The 25,667-nt window shown below is 39.5% G+C and overlaps 2 protein-coding genes across 7 annotated transcripts in view; one reads left to right on the top strand and one right to left on the bottom strand.

Moving 5' to 3' along the window:
- The window catches only part of Mmut (methylmalonyl-CoA mutase), a 37,350-nt gene extending 22,553 nt beyond the window's left edge, over positions 1-14,797 (bottom strand). Inside the window, exons 1-6 of one of the 2 annotated variants that reach the window (XM_029559735.1) lie at positions 14,705-14,797; positions 12,428-12,852; positions 10,974-11,341; positions 6,230-6,387; positions 3,449-3,620; positions 261-509 (exon numbers count right to left, since the gene is read on the bottom strand). In XM_029559735.1, coding sequence (XP_029415595.1) covers positions 261-509; positions 3,449-3,620; positions 6,230-6,387; positions 10,974-11,341; positions 12,428-12,812 — 1,332 coding nt within the window. In that variant the 5' untranslated portion in view covers positions 12,813-12,852; positions 14,705-14,797. Of the gene's footprint in view, positions 1-260; positions 510-3,448; positions 3,621-6,229; positions 6,388-10,973; positions 11,342-12,427; positions 12,853-14,542 lie in introns of both variants that reach the window. The other variant, XM_008825227.3, reaches the window with a different exon arrangement.
- A 126-nt stretch (positions 14,798-14,923) lies between these two features.
- Positions 14,924-25,667, top strand: part of Cenpq (centromere protein Q) — a 24,202-nt gene continuing 13,458 nt past the window's right edge. Inside the window, exons 1-7 of one of the 5 annotated variants that reach the window (XM_029559739.1) lie at positions 14,924-15,118; positions 15,255-15,376; positions 17,110-17,245; positions 17,696-17,750; positions 18,957-19,083; positions 20,430-20,498; positions 24,583-24,712. In XM_029559739.1, the coding sequence (XP_029415599.1) occupies positions 17,147-17,245; positions 17,696-17,750; positions 18,957-19,083; positions 20,430-20,498; positions 24,583-24,712 (480 nt within the window). In that variant the 5' untranslated portion in view covers positions 14,924-15,118; positions 15,255-15,376; positions 17,110-17,146. Of the gene's footprint in view, positions 15,119-15,250; positions 15,377-17,109; positions 17,246-17,695; positions 17,751-18,956; positions 19,084-20,429; positions 20,499-24,582; positions 24,713-25,667 lie in introns of all 5 variants that reach the window. The other 4 variants (XM_017796121.2, XM_029559741.1, XM_029559740.1 and 1 more) reach the window with 4 other exon arrangements.

Raw genomic sequence — 25,667 nt, 5'->3', positions numbered from 1 at the left:
AACAGAAAAATAAGAACTGGAAGGCAAAGGAATGCTGGGTTTTCTCTGTGTGTATGTATATGCTATTTAATAGTTTTTTGAAACACTGCATAAAATAAGAACTGCGTTTTTAATTTGAGTTTCAGTATTGGAAACCATAAAATTAAAACTAAATTTTTTTTCTCACAAACGTTTTATATTTTTTTGTATAAATCTAAAAATTAAATAAAAAGATTTTTAAAAATCTATAATAAGCAAAGCAGTAAGGAGGAGAACCTGACCTTGAGAGCGGCTTCATACACATCATTTGTGAGAGATTCCATCATATAGGACCCTCCCCAAGGATCAGCCACTTTGGGGATCCCAGATTCTTCCTGAATGATGATTTGTGTGTTTCGGGCAATCCGAGCACTTTTTACAGTTGGCAAGCCTAAAGCCTCATCAAAAGAATTTGTGTGCAAAGATTGAGTCCCTCCAAACACGGCTGCCATTGCTTCTATTGCAGTACGGACGATGTTGTTGTAAGGATCCTAAAGCATTTCGTCAAAAAGAAAACAAAACAAGGAAAACAGTTCTTAGCTATCATAGTTATAAAACACAAAATAAGTCGCATCTGATATAAACTATGCCGATGTCCAAAGTGATTTGCAATAGGCTGAACAGTAAACTTCAGTGTCAAATCAACACTGAGAAACACATAAGCAGGCTGGAAGAGAGAGCAGTGTCTAGTCCATGTGTGGGTGTTAGAGCCTTGTGTCTTATATTCCTCTCAAATATCAGACATTTGTTGTACCAACTTTTATACTGATTACTCTTACATAAATATAACATGAAGTATAATTTCGTACTTAGATGAGTCTTTTTTTTGTAACTTACTATCACTTAATTATTTTGACACCTCAGAATATCTACCATAACGGATGAGTACCAAGTACACAGAAATATGAAATAAAACTGAATAACAGTAAAACTCTCAGGTAGGAGCTTTGGATTCTAGTTTATTATATCCCTACTAGGATGTGGGCAAGTCACTGACTTCTTCCAAGTTTTATTAATTCTAAAATCAGTAGATTATAAAACAGACAGGATTATAAAAGTTCCTTCCAACCTCAGAATCTCTACTCCCCTATTTGCAGAGAGTAGTTTTTTGCTATTCAATTTGAAATGTAGAAAAGCCACGTAACTGTAAATTTGTGATTACTTTATATGTGTCACAGAAACTGAACATATAAAATGAATGTATATAGAAGGAAGACTATCACCACACAATTTTAATGGAATAAAATTACACTACTGAAATGGTAATAGTCTTTAAATGTCTATTTTATGGGTATGAGTATATTGCCTACATGTATGTAAGTGCACCCTTGTCATGAAATGCCCACAGAGGTAGGAAGAGGGCATTGGATCCCCTGGAAGTGGAGTTAGGGACAGCTGTTAACCACCATGTGGGTGCTGGGACTCAAACCTGGGTCCTCTGCAAGAACAGTCAGTGCTCTTAACCGCTGAGTCATCTCTCCAGCCCCTATAATATCAAATTTTAAAGAGGCAGTTTTATGCTGATTTATTTCTTACACAAAATTATTAATTAAAATAAGATTTTAATTTCTTCATAAATGGCAAATAATTTTTCATTGCATTAGCACAGGAAATAATCCCAAGAACTGACAAATAGGCTTAGATGAAATTCAAAGGCTTCTGCATAGCAAAGGAGACAACCACCAGAGTAAAGAGAGAGCATGCAGGACGGGGGATTTAACAAGCCCTACCACCTACACAAATAGGAGAATGATAGCAAAGATCTGTAAAGACCACAAAAATCAAACGCCAAAACCCAAACCACCCAATCAATAAATGGAGTAATGAGCTGGACAGACAATCCCCCAAAGATTTACAAATGACAAATAAATATATGCAAAAATATTCAGGGGCTAGAGAGATGGCTCAGCAGTTAAAAGCACTGACTGCTTGTGCAGAAGACCTGGGTTCGATTCCCAGCACCCACATGGCAGCTAACAACCATCTGTAACTCTGGTTCTAGGGGATCTGACGCCCTCTTCTGCCCTCCGTGGGCACTGCATGACATAGGTGCACGTACATACATGCAGGCAAAACACTTATAAAATAAAAGAAAAAAAATGACAACAAATATGGCAAGGATGTGGGGAAAGAGAAGCCCTTCCTCACTGCTGGTGGGAATGTAAACTGGTACAGTCACTATGGAAATCACTGTAGAGGTTCCTAAAAAACCTAAAGCTAGTGTCAAGCATGGTGGAGCATGCTTTTAATCCCAGCACTCAGGAGGCAGAGGCAGGCAGATCTCTATGAGCTCAAGGCCAGCCTGGCTTACATAATGAGTTCCAGGCCAGCTAGGGCTACAGGGAGACCCTGTCTCAAAAAAAAAAAAAACCCTAAAGCTAGAACTACCATATGATACACCTATACCAGCTGCTAAGTACACACACAAAGGACTCTAAATCAACATAGCACAGAGATACACCCACACCCATATTTACTGATGTTCTCTTCACAATAGTGTAGTAAATGAAGCCTAGATGTCCATCAACAGATGAAAGAATAAAAAATATGGTACATATATACAATGGAATTTTATGCATCAAGAAAAATGAAATCATGACATTTTCAGGTAAAAAAAATATATAGACAGACACAAGACAGACAGACAGATAGATAGACAGATTACTAGAAATCATATATTGGGTAAAATAAGCTACACACAAAGAAAAAGTACTTCATGTTTTCTCTTATGCATGGGGCATAGATTTAAAATTACATATATATGTGTGTGTGTATTTCTGAGTGTGTTTGCAGGTCATAAAACTAGAGAGAGGATGGGGGGTGGATTACTTACAGCCCGTGCTTTCTAATGAGAGGACAATGGGATGCATGTGGTCAGAAAGCAAACCAGGGACCACAGAGGAGATGAACAGGAACCAGAGGGGAGGGAAGAGATGGGGGAGGGAACCCATTACTTTGTATGCTAACCTAATATACTAAGACAGGAAAACAGCACTATGCACAAGTTCAGATGTGAATGATTTCATACTGTTAACCATGGAGCCAACTTTGTTCAACTCTAGGTGTGCATTATGCTTGAGGACAGCTTTGTGTTTCAAACACTAGCACACAGGCTGTTAAATTCAGTTCCTCTTGTGCCATGTTGCTTAGAAGAAAATACTTTCCTTATTCCTTATTCCATATTTTCTTTCTTTTTTTTGGTTTTATTGAGACAGGGTCTCCCTGTAGCCCCAGCTGTCCTGGAACTCTCTATGTAACCAGGCTGCAGACAGGGTCTCCCTGTAGCCCCAGCTGTCCTGGAACTCTCTATGTACACCAGGCTGGCCTTGAACTCACAAAGGTCTGCCTGCCTCTGCCTCGCGAGTGCTGGGATTAAAGGCGTGCACCACCAAGCCCGGCTGTTATTCCATATTTTCAATTTGAGACATACCTGCTCAGTGAGGGACCATCCTGATGTCTGGCAGTGTGCTCTTAGAAGAAGAGACTTGGAGTTTTTGGGCTGAAACATTTTTTCTATTAAGTGAGCCCACAGTCTTCTCCCAGCTCGCATCTTTGCTATCTCCATATAGAAGTTCATCCCAATCCCCCAAAAGAATGACAACCTACAACAGTCAAGTCCAGAATTTGCTGAAACCAAAACCATGAGAAACCAAAACTAATCGTATAACACACTAGAAAAATCAAGTCCAGATTTTAACATCAAACAACTAAATTTGAGATAACAGCAATGCATCTGAATAATTATAACCCAAATATAGAAATTGCTGTGGTTATTTGCTTCTTGTAAGAATTATTCACTTTGCAACTGATTTTCTTTAGGAAAGAATTTCCTCTTGTATCCTTAGCTGGGGATGTGGCTCTGTGGTAGAGTACTAATGTAGCATGCAAAAGGCCCTGGGTTCTAGCCCCAGTAGCATGGAAATAAAGAAGTTTTTTCCTGTCTTTCCTTAGTAGTAGGAACTGAACCTAGGGTCTTAATGCTTGTAGGCAAATGCTTCTAAAATGAAGCCAATTTCCAGCTCGAGATTAACTCCTTTAAAAAGAAAAAAAAAAAAAGATATTTTAGGAATACCAAGTATGTAAGGCAGAGATTGTCAATAAAAGGAAAAACATCACAAGTTTGTTTTGAGTAGCACAAAGTTACTTTTTTGTATGTTTAAGAAAACATACAAAAAGGCGGTGGTGCACGCCTTTAATCCCAGCACTCAGGAGGCAGAGGCAGGGGGGGCTTTTTGGGTTCAAGGCCAGCCTGGGCTACATAATGAGGTTTAGGACAACTGGGGAAAAAGGGGGACCCCTGGCCAAAAAAAAAAAAAAAAAAAAAAAAAATAAGTAAACAGTTGTGCATTTAGTCATATTTTTCTCTCTGATTTGTCCCCAGTCTGACTACTTCCTTTTAGCTCATGTTCTGTAACTGATTTAACTGATTTAGATATTTATAATACTAACTTGCCTCTAAAGGCACAAAGATTATAATATCTTACATAATGAGTGAGCTTTAAGTCATTAAACTTAATAAACCTTCTCAATGTACTGAAACACTTGGTCTCAGGATCTGTGTTCATTCTTAAAAATTACTGAAGAGTGTAAAGAGATTTTTTATTTTGGTAGTTCAGTAGTTTATTTCATTAGTTCATATAAAATAAGCCACGACATGTAACATAAGTAGCATTTTTATGAAGAGTAATTAACCTCTATTATAAAAAGTTGTAATAAAAGAAATTTTGCTTTTTAATTTTTTATTTAATTTTTTTTTGTTGGGGGGCACCTGAGTACCAAGGTGTGCCTGTGGAGGTCAGAAGACAGCTTGAAGGAGTCCAGTCTCTCCTTCCACTATGTGGATTCCAGGGACTGAACTCAGATTGCCAGGCTCGATGGCAAGAGCCTTTACCTACTGAGCCATCTTGCAGGCCCATTTTGTGCGTGTGTGTGTATGTGTGCATCTGTGTGCCTGTGTATTCATGTGGAGGCCAGAGGACAACTTCAGGTTTGTTTCTCAGGTACCTTCCAACTTTGTGTTACTGTTGTTGTTGCTTATTTTTGAGACAGGGTCTCCCACTGAGTTAGAGCTCATGAAGGAGGCTGAAAGAGCCAAGCAGTAAACCCCAGGGATCCACCCATCTCTGCCTCCCCAGGACTGAAATTACAAGCATTACCACCACCTTTATTATATGGGTTGTGGGGACTGAACTCAGGTCTTCTGCAAACACTTACTGAGTCATTTCCCCAGCCCTGTTTTACATTTTGTGCATCTCCTGAATGTGTGCCTTAAAAGAAGACAGTTGAAATCTTTTTAAAATTTTATTTATTATTCTTATTTTATGTGTATGAGCGTATTGCTTGTTTGTGCTTGTTTGTGTGTAAGTGCACCCATGTCATGTAATGCCCGCAGAGGTCAGAAGAAGGTATAGGATCCCCTGGAACTTACTAACCACCATGTGGGTATTAGGAACCAAACCTGGGTCCTCTGCAAGAGCAGTCAGTGCTATTAACTGCTGAGCAATCTCTCCACTCTCATATTTTGCTGGAGTGTTTGTATTTCCTATATATTTTTCCCTCTTTGAGCCTTTCTTCTAATACTTAACACAGAACCAGAGGCAAAGGTCAGTGACAGAACCAGTTTCTTTAAAAAAAAAGTTATTTATTATTTTTATTTTATGTGTATGAGTGTTATGCCAGCATGTATGTAAGTGCATCTGTGTCATGCAGTGCCCACAGAGGACAGAAGCTGGCATTGGATTCCCTGGAACTGTAGTTATGGATGGTTGTTAGCCGCCATGTGGATGCTGGGATTCAAACCCAGGTCCTCTGTGAGAACGTTCAGTGTTCTTAACTGCTGAGCTATCTCTCCAGCCTCCATTTTTTTTTTTTTTTTTTTGGTCTCTTTGAGACAAGAGTCTCCCTGTAGTCCCAGCTGGCCTGTTACTCTCTATGGACACTGGTTGGCCTTGAACTCAGAAATCTACCTGCCTCTGCCTCCCAAGTGATAGGATTCAAGAGTGTTACCACACCCGGCTAAAGAAATCCTGATTTTTATTATAGATAATATTGGCTTATTCTCTACTTCTCACTCAGATAAAATATGAAACAATCTAAATCTAGCATGGCATTTTTCTTTACAAGCTTATTTTTATCAGTGTATTTTGCTGACCAGGCATAAAATGGCCCTATGTATTTTTAATGAGAATATATCTAAGTTTACTTAACTCACCTTGGTGCAAATTCATCAATTGTTAGGCCAGCTTGAAGTCCAGTTCTGCAGTACTCCAACCCATCTGCAATGGTGTAGGCCAGCTCCAGAATGGCGTCAGCTCCTGCCTCCTGCATGTGGTACCCGCTGATCGAAATGGAATTAAATTTTGGCATGTGCTATATAAAATAACAAAATACAACAATGAATAAAAATATGGAAAGGTTCTAGTTTACAAAAATGGTATTTTTTAAATAAATAATTTATTGAGAATTTTATATATGCATATAAAGTGTTTTGATCAAATCCATGCCCACTCCCTCCCCTCCAACTCCTCCCATATCTCCCCATCACTTTTTTCTGATAACTTCGTGTACGCTTTCTTCTTCTTTGATTTATTTACTTTTTTAGGATTACCTCTTCAGAGGGAGGAATGTTAAGAGTAGCCAAAAGCCCAATAAAAAAGTAAATATATATAGATATATAGATATATAGATATATATAGATATTATATAGATATATATAGATATAGATATAGATATAGATATAGATATAGATATAGATATTTGTGTGTGTGTGTGTGTTTGTCTTTTTGAGACAGGATCTCCCTGTAGTCCCAGCTGACCTGAACTCACTATATAGCACAGGCTGGCCTTGAACTCACAGCGAGCCACCTGCCTCTGCTCCCAAGTGCTGGGCCTAAAGGTGTGCGCAGCTCAACTCAGATATACTTGGTAGTTTATAATCTTAACTGAAAATATTAATATTTGTTACATTTAAAAATCTGCTTATTTTTTAGTGGAAACAGCTGCACTGGTCATCCTCCTTTAGACGAGCCAAAAGATGATTTCTTTAATTCCAAACTAATATTCTAACCTTAGAAGACTTCATAAAGCCCTATTTTGCCTTCTATGTTGAATATGCAAAAATTCCATACTAATTACACTATTTTCTTATTTGAATGAAAGTATCAAACATGAATATATACTGAGTAGACAAAACTGATTTCATGCTTAGTACTGTATTTTGAAGCAAAATGAGATAAAATGCATAGCTTAAAAAAGAAGAAAGTGGACTAGAGAGGTGGCTCAGTGGTTAAGAGCAATGGCTATTATTGTAGAGGACCCAGTTTCAGTTCCCAGCACCCACATGGCAGCTAACAATAATAGGCAATTCCAGTTCCAGGGGATCCAATGCCCTCCTAAGACCTCCACAGACACTGCATGACACAGATGAATAAAAATTGTACCTTCCTTGTGGAATTAAGGTTAAACGATTCATCTAAATCACTTAGTATTATCACAGCATATACTAAGCACTCAAAAATGTTAGTTGAATCTGGGCATGGTGGCGTATACCTGTAATCCCAGCACTCAGGAGGTAGAGGCAGGTGGAGTTCAACGAAATGGAAACCAGTCTGGTCTACATAAAGAGTTCCCGGCCAGCTGGTGTTACAGGGACACCCTGTCTCTCAAATTTTTTTTTAAAAAGTTAGCTGACATTGCTAACATATGGTATAAATTAAACATACCAAGCTGGGCATGTTGGCACACCTTTAATCCCAGCACTATGTGAGATCCAGGCCAGCCTGGTCTACACAGAGTGCCAGGCCAGCTGGGGCTACAGAAAGACCGTATTTTAACTTTTTTTTTTTTTGGCTTTTTTTGAGACAGGGTCTCCTTGTAGCCCCAGCTGTCCTGGAACTCACTATGTAGACCAGGCTAGCCTAGAACTCACAAAGATCTGCCTGCCTCTGCCTCCCAAGTGCTGGGATTAAAGGCATGTGCCACCATGCCCGTCTAAAAGACTATATTTAAAAAAAACAAAAACACACAAACAAAAAGTACCATGCATACATGTACCACACATAAACACATTCTTATATATTGTACCAAAAATATAGTTGTGTTTTACATTTTCAAGTATTTTATTTATAACTGACCCACAGTTCCACAAATATATTCTATTACAAAATCAATAAGGGGATACAATTACATGGAATTGAGAAAATAAGTATATATTTGAAGTTTACATACATGAAGTGAAGAAGCAGATACTTCACTATGCAGAGTTTACTGACAGAACTTTAACATAACAGAAATATGAGCAGAATACAGTACTATTCACACCTAAAAAGAAAATTCTGACATACAGTAAAACGGACAATGGTAACACTATGATCAATAAAATAAGCCTATGCAGAAAAAGAGAGGGGGGAGAAAGAGGGAGAGGGAGAGGGAGAGGGAGAGGGAGAGGAAGGGAGGGAGGGAGAGAGGGAGAAGGAGAGGGAGAGGGAGAGAGAGGGGGAAGAGAGAGAGAGAGAGAGAGAGAGAGAGAGAGAGAGAGAGAGAGACTGCATGATCCTACTTATATGTGCTATCTAAGGTAATCAAATTTTCAGAAGCTGGTTTTTAACAGCTGAAGAGGAGGAGAGAATGGGAATTTTCTGTTGAATAAAGTTTCACTTTTTTAAAATTAAGAGTAGAGATGGGTGGTGGTTATGGTTACACAACAATGTGAGTGCACTCAATGCCATTCAACTGTACCCTTAGAAGTGGTTAAGAAAGCTAGGTGTGGTGGCATGAGCCTTTAATTCCTACACTGAGTAGGCAGAGGCAGGTGGATCTTGGTGAGCTAGAGACCACCCTGGTCTATATAGAGAGTTCTAGGCCATGTGTCTCCAAAAAGAAAGTAGTTAGGAGGTTAATACTATGATATGTACATTTTCTCAAAATTAAGAATTCTCTTAAAAAATACAAAAGTTGCCAGGCCTGGTGGTGCATGCCTTTAATCCCAGCACTTGGGAGGCAGAGGCAGGCAGATCTCTGAGAGCTCAAGGCTAACATGGTCTACAGAGGAAGTTCCAGGCATACTGGGAGACCCTGTCTCAAAAAGACCAAAAAAAAAAAGTTCACAGTTTATATCAAAGAAGACTGATCAGAATTCAAATTTGGAATGTTGTCTTACAGGAAGGATGATATAAAGCAATTCTGAACTTTTGAATAACATTAGGCTCTTTTATAAGGTGAAAAGATATACAGAAAGATATAAAAGCATAGACTGGGAGCTGGAGAGATGGCTCAGTGGTTAAGGGCACTGGCTGCTCTTGTAGAAGACTCTGGTTCAGTTAGCATCCACGTGGTGGCTAACAACCATCTGTAACTCCAGTTCCAGGGAATTGGACACTTTCTTCTGACCTCCATGGGCACTGTACAACATGGGTGCATTCACTTACATGCAGATAATAGACTCATACACATAAAATAAAAAATAATATTTCTTAAAAGCACAGACTGATATTATCTACACCAGTAACCATTGTTCACCTTCTTCCTGACAGCCAAATCATAAATTTAGAGTGCCACAATTTAAGCCCTACACTCCCACCCTCCTTACTGTTGTGTATCCACTGAGATACAAGTAGGAGTTTGCTGCTTTCCTCTAGAAGGACACTTAGCATTTAGGAGCTGGGTAGCTCCCTCCCTCCACACTGGGTTTACTTCAAGCTGATACTCTTTAAAAGAAAGCAGAAACAAGAAAAAAGGACCTGGAGTCAGGTGACCACAGCTCCTGTGAGCAAACCCCTCACAGCCTACCTTCTGACTGCTGGAGAGCAAACAGAATTGACCTCTAGTTAGGTTAAGCTATTGCTATTTATGTTTGTGTGACATGTTGATAAATACAGCCTTCCAGTATATGTCTTGGAAATCTAAAAATTTGGTAGAAAAACACAATTATACACCACACAATTACACAACACGCACATGCACACACAATTAACTTGAGCAGACACAAAACATGAAACTACTTTTTCAAAACTATAAAGGCTTAAATATCAAATGTGGGATACAGGAAATACATAATTTCTGATATAACCAAATACAAAAGGTAAGTAAGATTTTTAAAATGTTTGATGCAAAAGAGAGTTTCTCTTTGCCATTAAAAACTTTTAAGTGAGAAGAAGCAAAGTGTGAATCACAGGGGAAATGTATGAATTGCTCAGAGGAAAACGAAGGAAGGAAACAGTTCCCTGTGAAGGGAATACGGCTTCTATAGCAACACCACGGGAACCCTCTTCTCCCACAGACCTGCCTGAGGAAGATGTATCTAATTCAGGGTGACATGAGGGACTTCACCAAGGCTGCAGACACACAGACTGTCCAACAACCCAGCTTGTGGCAGAAATGAGCCTGATACTCCGATGCTCACCCACCTGACACCAGTGTGTACCAAAACTCCACTTCAATTCTACATGGAACTAAAGAAGTATAAACCATGAGACTTCCCTAATTCTGCCAGACAACTACATTAATAAAAAAAGTTTTTAAAAAACCAGTAAATGGCACACTGTTTAGGTAATGACAGACCATAAAATTCCTACATTATTAAAGACAAAAAATCCCTAAAAGCTAACTGTAAAATATGCTGACTCAGACTCAGTTACTAAAGTCAATTTATAGCACTCTGTGAAAAATCCATACAAACTATAGCAAAATCTAACAGTAGGGGTAGAGAGATGGCTCAGCAGTTAAGAGTACTTACCACTCTTGCAGAGGACCCAGGTTTGATTCCCAGCACCCAAGTGGTGGCTAACAGGCATCCTTAACTCCAGTTCCAGGATTCCAGAGGATCTGATGCCCTCTTCTGGCCTCTGAGGACACCAGGCACATATGTACTACACTTACATACATGGAGGCAAAACATTCGTACACATAAAATAAAAAAATTTTAATTACATTTTTTAATGTATAATAGTAAAGCATACCTGTGCTGTATACTGGAAGATATCAGCAATAATTTTCATGGATGGTTCTGGAGGAAAAATGTAAGTATTTCTGACCATAAATTCCTTTAATATATCATTTTGAATAGTGCCAGTAAGCTTCTCTTTGGGCACACCTTGCTCTTCCCCAGTTACTATAAAATTTGCAAGCACTGGAATAACTGCTCCATTCATTGTCATAGAAACTGACATTTTTTCTAAAGGAATCCCATCAAATAGAATTTTGGTGTCTTCCACAGTGTCGATGGCAACTCCCGCCATTCCAACATCACCACGAACTCGAGGGTTGTCTGAGTCATAGCCACGATGTGTAGCCAAATCAAAGGCGACGGACAACCCCTGCTGACCAGCTAGACACATAAAAAAAATACGCTGTATTAGAGTCTGGCATCAAAGTAAAATGGTTTATTCTAAAATGACTGAAAGCAGATTCATCTCATCATAGTACACTTATAACAGGTCCATGCTCAGACAGGAAACAAATTTGAAAAACAGTTCCTAGGAATCAGCTGTTTCTACTGTGCTGAGACACAAACTGAGAGTTGAATCTCAATGTGAGAAATAATAGAAGAAACTCATCTTTCATTTATCTCATGTTTGCCCAAGGACTTGTTGCTTATGCTCATGCAGCATATTATTTTTGTTAATTTTTTCTTATCTAAAGTTTTGATGAAGATATTCTAAAAACTCTTGAAACTAGCTGATCACACATAATTAATGCAATTTAGCATATGTACACTTTTTAAAAAATTCTTTACCAGTTATATCTTTGCTATTCAAATATTCAGAAAATACCCCAAAAGGAATCGTTGTTTGTTGTTTTTAATGGAACTGGGGATGAAATCCGGGGCCTTGGCATGGCAGGCAAGCACTCTACCACTCAGCTACATCCACAGTCCCATGCAAAATTTCAAACAACATAGTCTACATTGACTATAAACACAGTCCCCCCATAAGCAATATATACCTAGAAACTGTCAAGTTTAGCACTCAACAATAAAATTTTATTATGCATTAGAAACAGTAGATAATAATTTTCCAAGAATGAATGACAGATGTCACTAAATACATAATTATCACCTTACCACATATCACTTTCTGGGCATCATTCAGGCTTTCTTTCCCTCCAATTCTTATCCTAACAGGATTAGGTAAAAACTCTCCAAAAAAAGAGCCCTTTCTCTCTCGCGGTCACACAACCTCACCTCGTTTCTTTATATGACACCCACAGAACTGTGGTGTGCCTCCAAGAATTTCTCCCTCTGCCTTGACTCATGCCTCTTTAGGCATGAAATCTGAAAGACATCCATTTTTTTCACAGTGAATAGTTCTGCAGTACAAAGTGAATGTGGTATTTACAGAGATGAGCTGGCCTCTGCTCCAAAAGCTAAGAATAGGAGGTATCATAAACATCACGCCTCGCAGTAAAATCTCACCCTTAATATTGTCCTTATAGAATTTATTGCTTTCTTCCACAGTACTAAAGCCTGCATACTGGCGGATGGTCCAGGGTCTGTAAGTATACATGGTGGGATACGGTCCGCGTGTGAATGGCTTCACTCCTGGAAGTTCCTCAGGTAAGTCCTTTGTATCTGCCTTGGAATACAAGGGCTTTATAGAGATCCCTTCTGGGGTGTGCCATATTAAGTCTTCTGGGTTTTTGCCTTTCAGCTGTTTTTTGGCCAGCACAGCCCATTCTGGGTGAAGGGGTTGCTGCTGATGTAGAAGCCGTTGCCATGTGAACCTGGAGGCTGATGAATCTTTTAGCTGCTTCAGGTAATGGAGTGAGAAAGGAAAAAGCTGATTCTTAGCTCTCAACATGGTGAAGCATGGAAATTCCCAAAGGGCAATGAAAACTGACCTAGGGAGTAGAAAAGAAGAGAAAGCAATATATATACATTTAGAAGTGAGAAGCAAAATGAGAGCTTCTTGTGAAGAGGGGAAAAAGGAAGATAGCATATTAGTATTCTTTCATCTTTTCCACTGTGCTCTCAGCAGCTGACATTACAGGCCGTGACATTACAGGCCGTTTGTCCTTGTTTTTCACTGGGACACTACTTAGTATTCTTTCATCTTTTCCACTGTGCTCTCAGCAGCTGACATTACAGGCTGTTTGTCCTTGTTTTTCACTGGGACACTATTGTCCCAAGTGCAGACTTCTTCCTCCACAGCTACTTAGTTGGCCTTACTAACCAGTCTCAGTCCCAATGCAGTCCATTTTATACTAGCACCTGTGCAAATCTGACTAATCAACACTGCCCAGAACAGTTCTACATCACGTCAAAGATGTGATACAGTGTCCCAATTAATTTTCATTCAAAATGTGTTCCTATAACGTTTAGTCTATAGTAGGCATTACACTGGTGGATGGAGAAAAGACAGTAAATAAAACAAATATTCAAAGTTTCCACGACCTGGTCTTTGCTCATCTGCCAAACTTATTTCTGCCCTTGTCATCTACACACTGCATGTTCTAGAAATACTAGCATACCAAAATTTCACTGCATATGCTAAAAAGCCTGAGCAGCTTGGCTCCACCCTTCTTCCCAGCCAGCTGGTAGTTCATGCTCTTCAAAAGAATGGATAAGTCATTTCCTGGCTACACCATTTCTAACAAAATTCTAACAAACCTTTCCTTCAAACTGGATAAACGGTAGAAAAGAGCCCTATATAAAGGACTTCGGAAAAATCAAAGGCCAAATTCCTGAAGGCTAAAAACTGCTTTTTAAGCTAACAGTACTGTTGATGAGAGAATTCTAAATTTCCTTTGAAGACCCATCAAAGAGGCTTCAAGCATTCAAAGCAGCGACATGTAAGGTGTATTTGTTACTGATAAGATTCTGTTGACATGAAATAATAAAGGCCATTCTCAACACTCCAAAAAATAATCCCAAGAAAAAATAATTCAGAAAAATAAATAAAAGTTGAACCGTTTACATGTCCTTCCATATTAATACTTCAAGACAAGCTAGTCACCTCCCCTGTCCAATTCGGAAAGGAGGGGCAACCCAGATCATGGAGAACAATATTGATTTAAATGAATCATTAAACACTAAAGTATGTTGGAAGATAACCAGCAAGTAGCTTAAAAGTTCACAGGTGTATGTTATGTTCGGGGCCTCAGGCTCCTGAACAACAAAACTCATAAGGTAGAAATGCACACTACACTTTTTCATTACTTTTATTTATCTGTATGAGTGTTACTTGCTGCTTGTACCTACGTGCACCCGGGTTGTGCAATGCCCACGGAGGACAGAAGAGGGCGTCTGATTGCCGGGAACTGGAGTTACAGAAGACCGAGCTCCCCTGTGGATGCTGGGAACCGAACCCGGGTCTTCGGCGAGGACAGCCAGTGCTCTTAACAGCTGGGCCGTCTCCCCGAAAGCACACTTTTCCGTCAACTTAAACCTGCGTTTCCTTCTGCTTCTCTTACTCGCGACCACTCCCGTATCTTACTAGAGGTGACCTCGGCCCCGCAGGGAAGACGGCAACATGCCCGCCTGGCTGTCAGGAAGCACTTCCCTGGAACCCCGGAACTCCCGAGGACCTACCAGAGTGACAAGTCAGTGGGGACCTCGGAAGAAAGCAGAGGAGAGAGAGGTCCTGCCAAAGCTTGAAGGGAGATGAGGCGGAGGCGCGAAGGCAGGAGACGGGATGAGCCCAAAGGGGCTCCCTGCAGCCCGGCGCGCAGCACAGCGCTCGGGCCTACTTACAGCCGCTCGGAGGGCGGAGCCGGGCAGCCCCCGCGTAGCCCCGGAGCCCCGAGGGTCACCAACTCCCGCAGATGGAAGCGCCGCGCCCCCGGAGCTCAGCCAATCCCATCGGGGGGCGTAGCCGACACCTCGCTTCGTCCAGCCAATCCAACGTCTCTAGGCCGGGCGCGTTATTGATGACGTATCAAATGGCTGCGGGCCCGCCTCCCGCTACGAGCGCTTCCGCCTTCTTCAAAGCTACTTCCTCGTTTCCCGGGTTTTCAAACCCTTGGGCGCGAAAAGAGGGAGCGACGCTTCTGAAACGCTCAGTGGTGAGTCGAGAAAGCGCTTCAAGTGCTGGTGGGTCCGGGAGGGTGAGTTTTGAGCCTCTCGACTTTCAGATAAACGCCTTCGCTTGTCTTTAAGGAAAGTGAGGTGAGTGTGTGTGTGTGTCTGTCTTTTTGAGACAGGGTCTTCCTGTAGGACAACGGAGCAGTGAAGTCATTCACTATTCCTCCCTATTTCCCGAGACCCTCCCCATCCTCATTTCTGAATCTCTCTTTGTAGCCAGTCCTGAAGCAAAGGGCAGCCTTGCAAATGAGTTTCAACCGAGTTCCAGACAAGTCCTTGCTTACGTGTATTTAGATGGAAGTCTAAACTGAGATAACTTGGTCTTCACGTTTCAGCAAACAGGTAAGGAAAACAAAAAAGGGGGTGCCTCGCCCGGCTACTGATCCCACCTTTTAATGTAAATTTTTATTGATTTGCATTTCACACAAAACATCTTAGTCATCTTTATACCCCCTCCCCCATCCACACTCCCTGATAGCCCCACCACCACTACCACGAAATTTCATGCATTCTGTCCTATATGTTACAGCCTATTGAGTTAAATTAGATACATATCCCCTCCACACACACACACTGGGGTCTAGTCAGCCTATATGGAGTCACTCCCTTAACAATCAACTCTCCATCACCCTGCAGTAATCACCTGCCAATATTCTTCTTCCACTAAGATTGGGCCCTGATGCCCATTTCCCCAGTTGTACGCTGGGTTTTTGTCTGTTTGTATGGGTCTTGTGCATGCTGACACCATTGCTGTCTATTCATATGAGTCCAGGAGCCTGTAAGACTGTTACCATATGGTCATGTACCTCCTCCCCTGGTTCTTAAAATCTTTCTGCCCTCTCTTCCACAATGGTCCCTGAACCCTGGGTGGGTGAAGTTTAACAGGGACCCACACTCTGCAGACTCTTAATTTCTACACTTGGGCCATTTGTGGCCTTTTGTGTTCATCACCCTCTGTTGGGGAATTTTGTTGATAAGAGTTGAGCGATGCATTAGTATTCTCTCTACCCCTTGTTCCACTATGTTCAGGGAACCGTAGGTGTAGAGATTCTACTCATGTGACACTGAACATAGCCAAATACACATGACTGGAGAGGTCATAAATCTTAAGAAAACCCTAAGGCTGTCACATCCCTAGATGTGACACCATATGCTAAATGTGGATCCTTATATTTATAGACAAGTATGCCAGTCACCACTCATCAAAGAAGCTCTTCTTTTGCAAGTGCTCTTACCCACTAAGCCATCTCTCCAACCCCCAGTGGAAGCTGTTTGGAGGCATGAAATTAAATTTAGTATCCTTGTATAAAGCACCAAAGTTTCTTGGTTTTGAGACAGAGTCTCACAAATCATGTCTCAGGCTGACCTTAAACTCTGTGACTGAAGATAGCCTTGAATTTATGATCTTCCTGCTTCCACCTTATGAGTACTAGGATTAAGGCATGTACCACTAAGGTTTATGCAGTGCTGGGGATTGAACCCGGGGTTTCCTACAGTCTACATAAGCATTCTGCCAACTGATCTACATCCCCACCCCCAAAGTTATTTGTTTTAAAATATGTTTAAGTAGGGTTGGAGAGATGGCTCAGCGGTTAAAAGCATTGGCTGCTCTTGCAGAAGACCTGGATTCAAATCCCAGCAACTACATAGCAGCTAGCCACACAGGATCCAATGCCCTCTTCTGTCTGCCGCAGGCACTGTACAACACAGGTGCACTTACATACATGCAGGCATAACATTCATATACGTAAAGAAAATAAAAAATAAATTAAAAAATATTTTTAAAATGTTTAAGGGCTGGGCCTGTTGGCACACACCTTTAATCCCAGCACTTGGGATGCAGAGGCAGGGGATCTCTGAGATTGAGGCCAGCTGGGTCTACATGGCAAGTTTGAGGCCAGCAGGGGCTACAGGGAGACTCTGTTTCAAAATAAAAATAAAAGTGTTTAAATGTATTGAAAACATAAAATAATTTTCCCAAATTTGAAAAGAGAATTTGGAACAATTATATGTAGTCTTTTTCAATAAAACGTACAAGTCTTTATCATTTTTCTCTGTTCTTTTCACCTTTGCAGATTTTTATACATTATATGATTGTACTATCAGATCAAAATGTCTGGTAAAGCAAATGCTTCCAAGAAAAAGACTCAAAAGGTTAAAAGAATTTCAAAAAGAAGAATTGATGAGGAAGTGGAGTTAGCAGAGAATGAGGTAATAAAAATAACAGATCTGTCATTTTAGGTCTCTTTCATTAGAATTATCTATTCTCTTAATGGAAGACTAGGTAAAGATCAGTGTTACATCCTCACCCCTGAAGTTATGAAGTTATATGTTCTAAGGGCAGGGTGAGGTGGCACATACCTTCAGTCCCAGCACTTAGGAGATAGAGGCAGGCAGAGCTCTGTGAGATCCAGGCCTGCCTGGTCTACATAAAGAATTACAGGCTAACCAAGGCTATAGGGAGGTCCTGTTTCAGAAAACAAACCAAAAATAAGTTTTACTACAAACCATAATTGATATCATATACCTTAGTATATTCTCTGCTTATATACCAGATCTGTAGAAATAGCATTATATATGAATACTCTTAAATATACATGAATACTGTGTTGCAAAAACTTTTTTTATTGGCTCTTTAATTCTGTGTGTGTGTGTCTCTAGGTTCGAAACACTGCTAAAAGAAACAAGCGTTTTCCAAAGCTCCCATCCTCTGAAGGTATTGCTGTTCTCTCTTGTTTGATGTGTCTTCACAAGCTCCCTATGTTCATCATCTGGTTTATGAGTTCAGCTAAAGCAAAAGGTGCTCATAAACAGCCAGTCACATCTTTGGTTATGATTTGATTGACCAAATATTATTTGACACTTCTAGCAAATACTGTGTGCCACCCTATGTATTTATACGCCACGTTGATAGGAACTAGAAAAAAATTGTTCCCTTAGCTGGGCATGGTGGTGCACACCTTAATCCTACCACTTGGGAGGCAGAGACAGATGGATCTCTGAGAGTTTGAGCCAGCCTGGTCTACATAGTGAGTTCCAGGCCAGCTGTGTCTACAAGGAGACCTTGTCTCAAAAAGAAAAAAATTACTCCCACTCTGAACTACTCATCTGTGATACAAAGATTCAAGGCTCCTGTGCTTTCTGTCCTGCTGGTACTGGATAGACTAATTTGGAACCACTGTCTAAGTTTTTCTAAGTAATTAGTTTCGAGTAGTTTTGTTTTTCTTATTCATCATTTCTTTATGAGAAGATTCCTTACCCCTCCTCAGCCTAGATTGGGTTCTGGTTTATACTTCTGCAGTGTAGCGCTTTTTCCTTTTGCAATGCTCTGCACACCTGCAATATTTAATATCCCTTCTTTCCTAAGCTTGTCGTCATGAAAGCCACTCCTGTGCTGTTTGTTTATTCCTTGTAAGTAGAAAAAAGTACCTGCAATTGCCACTCCATGTCTATATGTAGTTTGATCAATCTTTGGTGTTCCAATATTTGATACTGATAGCTTTCCAGATTTTTTTTATTGAAACTCTTAAGGAATACAAACTTTTTTTTTTTGGTCTTTTTGAGACAGGGTCTCCCTGTAGCTCCAGCTGTCCGGGACCTCACTATGTTGACCAGGCTGGCCTTGAACAGAGATCCGCCTGCCTCTGCCTCCCAAGTGCTAGGATTAAAGGTATGCACCACCACGTCTGGCCTACAAACTATTTTTTAAAAGCAAATTTTAAGAATTATAGCTTGCTTCTTCATTTAAAAGCATTTGTATTTACTATCACAATGGGTAGCAGATTCATCATTAATACTGATGTGAGTTAAATAGTATAGTATTTTAATCTCATAATGCCACTAATATTCTTTAGATTTAAGTCACTTGTAAGTAAAAATATGCAAACTTCTGAATTGATTGGAATCTCTCCTGTATCACCAGGAATAGAACAAGCAAAGCATATTAAACTAAAACAGATAAAAATAGCATCCAGCAAGAGAACAACTTGGCAACCTCTTCCAAAGAATACTAGAGAGCATTTGCAAAATATGATGGAATCAGTAATACTGTGAGTTTAAACATTTTCCTTTTCAACTCTTTTGACTCCTCTTAGGTGTTTACTGCAGACATTTTTCTCTGTTCCTACATATTTATATTATTACTTTTTAGGAGTGGTGACAGATTGCCTAACATAAACAACTTACAAGGAAAATGGTTGATCTTGGCTCACAGTGTCAGAAGGTTCAGTCTGTAGTCCTTGGCTCTGTTGATTCTGACTCATTGTGAAGCAGAGCACCATGGCAGTGGGACCGGGAGGCAAAGGCTGTTTACATCATGGCTTGCAGGAAGCAGAGCACAAGCCAGGAACCAGGGCCAATGGTTCCCTGTAACAGTGTACCCCCCACCCCCAGACCCGTCCATCCTTCAGCCAAGCCCTACTTCTTAAAATTTTCACCACCTCCCAAAAATAGCTCCAACAACTGGAGACCAAGCATTCACACATGTGCCAGTTGCAGATAAGTCAAATATAAAGTGTAATAACTCTTTTAAGTTCAGTGATGTGTGATGGGCATTAGCCTTTATCAAAAAATTTTTTTCTTAATTGTAGAAATTTAGGACTCTATTATTAAGATAAAAACCAGTCTATGTGGACTGAAATGTTGTCAATAAAATTTTTAATTATGGGGGCTAGAGAGATGGCTCAGTGGTTAAGAGCACTGGCTGCTCTTACAGAGGACCCAGGTTCAAATCCCAGCTCTACATTGTGGGTAATAACCACCCTTAACTCTAGTTCCAGAGGATACAATGCCCCCTTCTGACCTCCTCAGCATTGCATGACTTGGGTACACTTACATACATGCAGGCAATACACTCATACACATAAAATAAAAATATTTTTAATTTAAAAAGCTTAATTCTGTCAATATGATTCTTTAGAAGAATTCGAGTTCAAAAAACACTATAGACGCTACCATACTACAGGAGATACAAAGAAAATGCAGCAAAAGTCTGCCATGGTAGAACTGAACTGCTTCAGAAGAATCAGGCGTATGAATTATTACAATACCGTATAGTTCAAAAGTACTTCATTGTTTATGGGCTGGAGAGCTGGTGTGGCTGTTAAAGGCTCGGGCTCACAACCGAAAAGACAAGAGTGCTTCATTGTTCTGTGAGTAATAGAGGAAATCAAATTATGTATGTATGAAAATGTCAGTGAAACCCACTATAGTTACCAGAACAATAATAAAAACATAGATATACAATACTAAACAAAAATCTCATATGAATGAATGTCAATTAAGGATAAGTTATGATGTTTTAAAATGTACTTCCTATAAAGGAAAGGTGACTTACTCTGCCTGGCTAGTGAGTGTTTTATAGTAATATTTATTCAGTCTCCCTTTTTTCACCCAGAGCAATTTTAAGCAATAGCATTAAGGAAAAAGAACAAATTCAATACCATCTCAACTACTTGAAGAAAAGGTAATATACAATTGAAAATGATTAAATTATATTTATTTTTAAAATGTTTGTTCCCATGTTCTGAAGTAGATATTTGTATACTGCACATTTTATTATTGTTTCTTAAGAAAGTGAGCAGTTTAAAAATCTATATTTGTTGCAATTTGTATGCTTAATTAACTTACCTTTCAGAAGATTTATGCAAAAGAATGTGACCACCATATAACTTTTATTGGCATATTTCACTTTTCTGTGCTCTGTGTCAGTATTTCAAAAATATTTTTCAACTTTAAGTCCCTTAAACTTTATTTCTAACAATGTAAAGTAACAGCTCTCTGTTAGTCTGCTGCTCCTATTGCTGCTGCTTAGCCTGCCGTTGTTTCCTGTGCTTTTCCTTCGCCTCACGTTGTATTACATAACTACTTACACAAGCAACAAGTGTGATTTTTCAGACAATTGTTGCTCTTCATCTGTGGCAAATCACTAACAGAGGTTGCTTTTCAAATGCTCCTAAAATCCACACCATCATCCGTAATTTTCAGGGATTACTTTTCTCTAGCATCTCCACACCATTTTCTTACCATAAAAGAATGCTTTACTTTTTAGTTTCAGGTTTGCCTGAAATGTTTGTGACCGAGCACTTCTCTTGTGAGGAGTCCTTGAACACAATTCTGTTTACTTTTCCTTCAAGTATGATTCCCAACTCATAATAGCAAAATAGAAAATGGCATCAGGTGGGAGTTTGTTGAGAGGTGGGCACATTAAAGAATTTCTAAAAGTTTGTTCATAAACTATAAGCATTATAGCCTATTAAAAAACAGTAAAGCTATCAAGAAGATAAAAAATAATCTAATATAACTGTAGTCTGTTTTAATATAGGACAAATAGCTTTGGTGTCTGACAGATAATATTTCATAGTGGTGGCCGTCAGAGTGATTACCTGGGTTATCAGGAAAGATAATATTCAACATGTGGGCAGCCTCTTCAGCACATGGAACTTATGCAGCGCTTACCTTTTTCCTCCCTATTCTTACTTTCATAGCTTTTTAACTACTGATATTTTAGGTCTGCATATCACAGTGGTGGACTTCATTATGGCTTCTTCATACGTTTGTGTCATTATGTTTTGTTGCCATTTGTTGTCTTGTCACCCTGCTAACCCTCTGACTTGCTCACTTCCCTGCTCCCACTTTGCTTTCTTATCACATGTATTCTAATACGTGCCCCCCCCACCCACCACAAGATCTCTTCTGTGCTCAGGATCCCTTTTCTAGTTTCTTGATCTACACATAGATCAATGCGTAAATGTGTAGACAGACTCTGTGTTTTCCTCTTACATGCAGAGTGTAGAATTAAGGGATGTGGAGATACTCAGTTGGTAAAGTGCTTGCTGCATAAGCATAAGAACCTGAGTTCAATTCCCAGAACCTATGGAAAAAAGCCAGGCTTATAATCCCAGGGCTGAGGACCCAGAGACAGGAGGATCCTGGGAATTCATCGGCCAGCCAGCCTGGCCTAATAGTGAGCCTCCTGTCCCCAAAACCGATGTAGCTGATACCCGAGGAACAATTCCTATGGGTGACCTCAGGCTTCCACACATGCAAGTCATAATTCTTTAGTTAGCAAAATGGTCATACACAAGGCGATTGTACTTCTAATATATCAGAGTATGCATCAAGGGTCATCAAATTCTAATTGGAATGTTAAGTACATTTTTTTCTTTAGCAGCATTTTTCAAACATATTTGAAAAACTTGTTCTTAAGGATACTGTATAAATGAAAGCGAACTGGTAAATTATGTTAGGTACAGTAGTACCCAATTTATTCTAATACATTAGAATGAATTATTTAATTTTGTTTAGCCTAGTATCTCCCATATTGATATTTACCCCAGGAACTCATTTGCGTTCATTAGTCTAACATCTTCTTTTCTTGGCATATTGCCTTTATTCTTTTAGTTTCTTTGTTTTGTTTTTGAGGCATAGCCTCAGGATGTAGTCCAGGCTGACCTCAAGTTCTTGCTCATCCTGCCTGAGTTTCCTAAGTGCTTCTTTTCATTCACAGTAGATAAAACTACAGACAGAGAAGCTCCCTGACATCCTTATAAAGAAAGACGAAATGAAATCCTTTAGTCCTTACCTTCAGTTAGAAATTCTGGGGATGGTCTCTGATTGGCCTTGCTGACATAATGTTCCTTGGACTGACTTTATTGCATGGTTGATAGGAACAGAGTCGTGGGCCTACCCCCATCAGCAGACAGAATGGTGGTAGACAGAACTGTTAGCCTTTGCAGAGTTTTTTAAAAACTGCCTTTAGAAGCAGTGTAGTAAATGGTGATTACATGTTATTGATATAGTAACATATGTTCAAAATATACTTTTATATAGTTTAATAAGAGTTTTTGAAATTCTTAGAAATCTCACCACTATTTAGAGCATTAGGAACAGTAAATTGAGCTTTCCACTGGAGCTTTCCACATAACTGATTTAGTAAACAGAAGAATTACAGTCTTTACATTAATAAAAGCTAAAAGTTATGTCAGGAAATTTTATAGGCAGATGTGCCTGTTACGGTAGTCAAGTGATGATTTTGTGGCTCACTGAAGTTTGTTATAGCAGTTTAATGAAAATTATTTGTAGAGTTTATACTACCAACCTTTATAAAGAAAATTATGAACATGAGCCCAGAAAGATAATCTTGAGTTCCACTTTTACTCAAATACTTTCACATCTTAAGTACAGATATCCATAGCTCAAAATATTTGGAACCAGAAATGCTTCAGATCTGGGCTTACTTTTATATTTGAAGAAATTTGAAAATAAAATCCAAAAGGTGAAACCCAAATCTAAACACAAAATTTATTTATCTTATACATTTAGCTTGAATTAATTTTATACAGTATTTTTTAAGCTTTATTTTTATTTGGCGGGGGCATGCATGTGCTATAGCATGCATGTGGAGGTTCGAAGGCAACTTTCTGGGGTTGGTTCTCTCCTCCAACTGTGAGTTCCAGGGATTGACCTTGGGTCATCAGGCTTGCATGGTAAAGGCCTTTACCCGCTAAGCCATCTCGTCCACCCTTAGACAACATTAATGATTTTTTGCATGAGTCAAAGTTGTATGATGGTAAATTTTCCACTTGTGGTGTTGTTTTTATCTCCTGAAAATGTTCTGATTTTAGAGCTGTTCAGATTTTAGCTTTTTTGGAGTGTTCAATTTACAGTAGAAGTTTTTAGAACCTACAGATTTTGCTGTCAGAAGATGCAGTTGAAATTTTCTTATTCTTGATTTCTTCATAAAACTCAGTCACATGTGAGAAAGTTATTTTACACTCTGTTGGAAGTAAAGGCAAAATAGATCCGTTTCTACTAGTGACCAACCCAAATTTTAGAGATTTCTAAGTTAGGTTATTTAGTATAATTCATGTCAATTATACAATAAAGCACTTTAATATGCCTTAAACTAAAAAATTCATTCTATTTGAAAACATTTAGATTAACCTTTTTTTGGTTGAATGCTTTAAAACTGAGATTTGGGGTTAGGAGTCATAGTTGAGACTCCTACACTAGTATTCTCTCTTACCCAACAGTCTACACTGACTATGTGCTGCCATAGTATAAAAACTGTATTTAATAGTGGAAGGACCTCTCGATTTTAAAATAGAAATACTAACATAGTAAACTAGATAATATTCTAGTAAGCAGCCTCTGGGCTTTGTGATTTGAGACAAATATTAATCATTTGAAAAGTTAAGTAGTGCAGGTGCGGTGGGGCACGCCGTTAATCCCAACACTCCAGAGGCAGAGGCAGGCGGATCTCTGAATTCAAGGCTAGCCTGGTTCTGCATAGTGAGTTCCAAGTACCAGGCCAGCTGGGGCTACAGGGAGACCCTGTCTCAAAAAGACCAAAAAAAGAAAAGTTAAGTGGTGATGAGTCAGAGCAGTTTGGGGAAGAACTCGTACCATAATTAGCCATGATTAATAAGAGTAATTGTAGCCCTTACAAGGATGGTAGCAGGAAAAAATGAAAACTTTCAAAACGAAAGTAATGGTGATACTCAAAAATAAATAAAATAATCATAATTGTGTTTCCTTCTGTTCTAAAGATTACTACAACAGTGTCAAACATTGAAAGTCCCTCCCAGAAAGCTGACCTATTTAACTAATGTGTCAGATCTACTGAAAAAAGAAGTGGCACAGGAAAGAGCTAATGAAGAAAGTCGGGCATCCCTGCAGGTACGATATCTGGAAAGGGCTCCTTCATAAGGGAGCTACAAAGGGGATTCCTTCCATCGTTATAGGGCTCCTTCATAAGAGGGCTGAGAAGTGGGTTCCCTCCATCATTATAGGGCTCCTTTATAAGAGGGCTGAGAAGTGGGTTCCCTCCATCATTATAGGGCTCCTTTATAAGAGGGCTGAGAAGTGGGTTCCCTCCATCGTTATAGGGCTCCTTCATAAGACCTAATAACCCTTGTCTTGGGTGGTGGTAACACATATTTTGTATATTTAGATAGTTTCATATGTTAGGTTTGGGGTGCTATTGAATAGTTGGCCCCACTTCTCTGGTCCTTTCGTACTAGGAGAAGCTGTTAATAGATAGAAACCGACCTGGATTACTCCGGTCTGAACTCAGATCACGTAGGACTTTAATCGTTGAACAAACGAGGCTGAGAAGTGGGTTCCCTCCATCGTTATAGGGCTCCTTCATAAGACCTAATAACCCTTGTCTTGGGTGGTGGTAACACATATTTTGTATATTTAGATAGTTTCATATGTTATGTTAAAGGTGCTATTGAATAGTTGACCTTACTTCTCTGGTCCTTTCGTACTAGGAGAAGTTGTTAATAGATAGAAACCGACCTGGATTACTCCGGTCTGAACTCAGATCACGTAGGACTTTAATCGTTGAACAAACGAACCATTAATAGCGGCTGCACCATTTGGATGTCCTGATCCAACATCGAGGTCGTAAACCCTATTGTCGATAGGAACTCTTAAATAGGATTGCGCTGTTATCCCTAGGGTAACTTGGTCCGTTGATCAATTTCATGATTGGATCAATTGTTGACTACTTAAGTATCTTTAGGCTAGTAGGCCTAGAGTTGAGTCACTTGGAGGTTTTTTGTACTCCGAGGTCACCCCAACCGAAATCTTTCTCTTATCTAATTTGTATTGTTAGTCCATTAGGTTG

Source organism: Nannospalax galili, unplaced genomic scaffold (genome assembly GCF_000622305.1).
Source record: "Nannospalax galili isolate Female #2095 unplaced genomic scaffold, S.galili_v1.0 scaffold329, whole genome shotgun sequence".
In the NCBI taxonomy this organism is placed as follows: domain Eukaryota; kingdom Metazoa; phylum Chordata; class Mammalia; order Rodentia; family Spalacidae; genus Nannospalax; species Nannospalax galili.
This window is presented reverse-complemented; position numbering and strand designations above follow the sequence as displayed.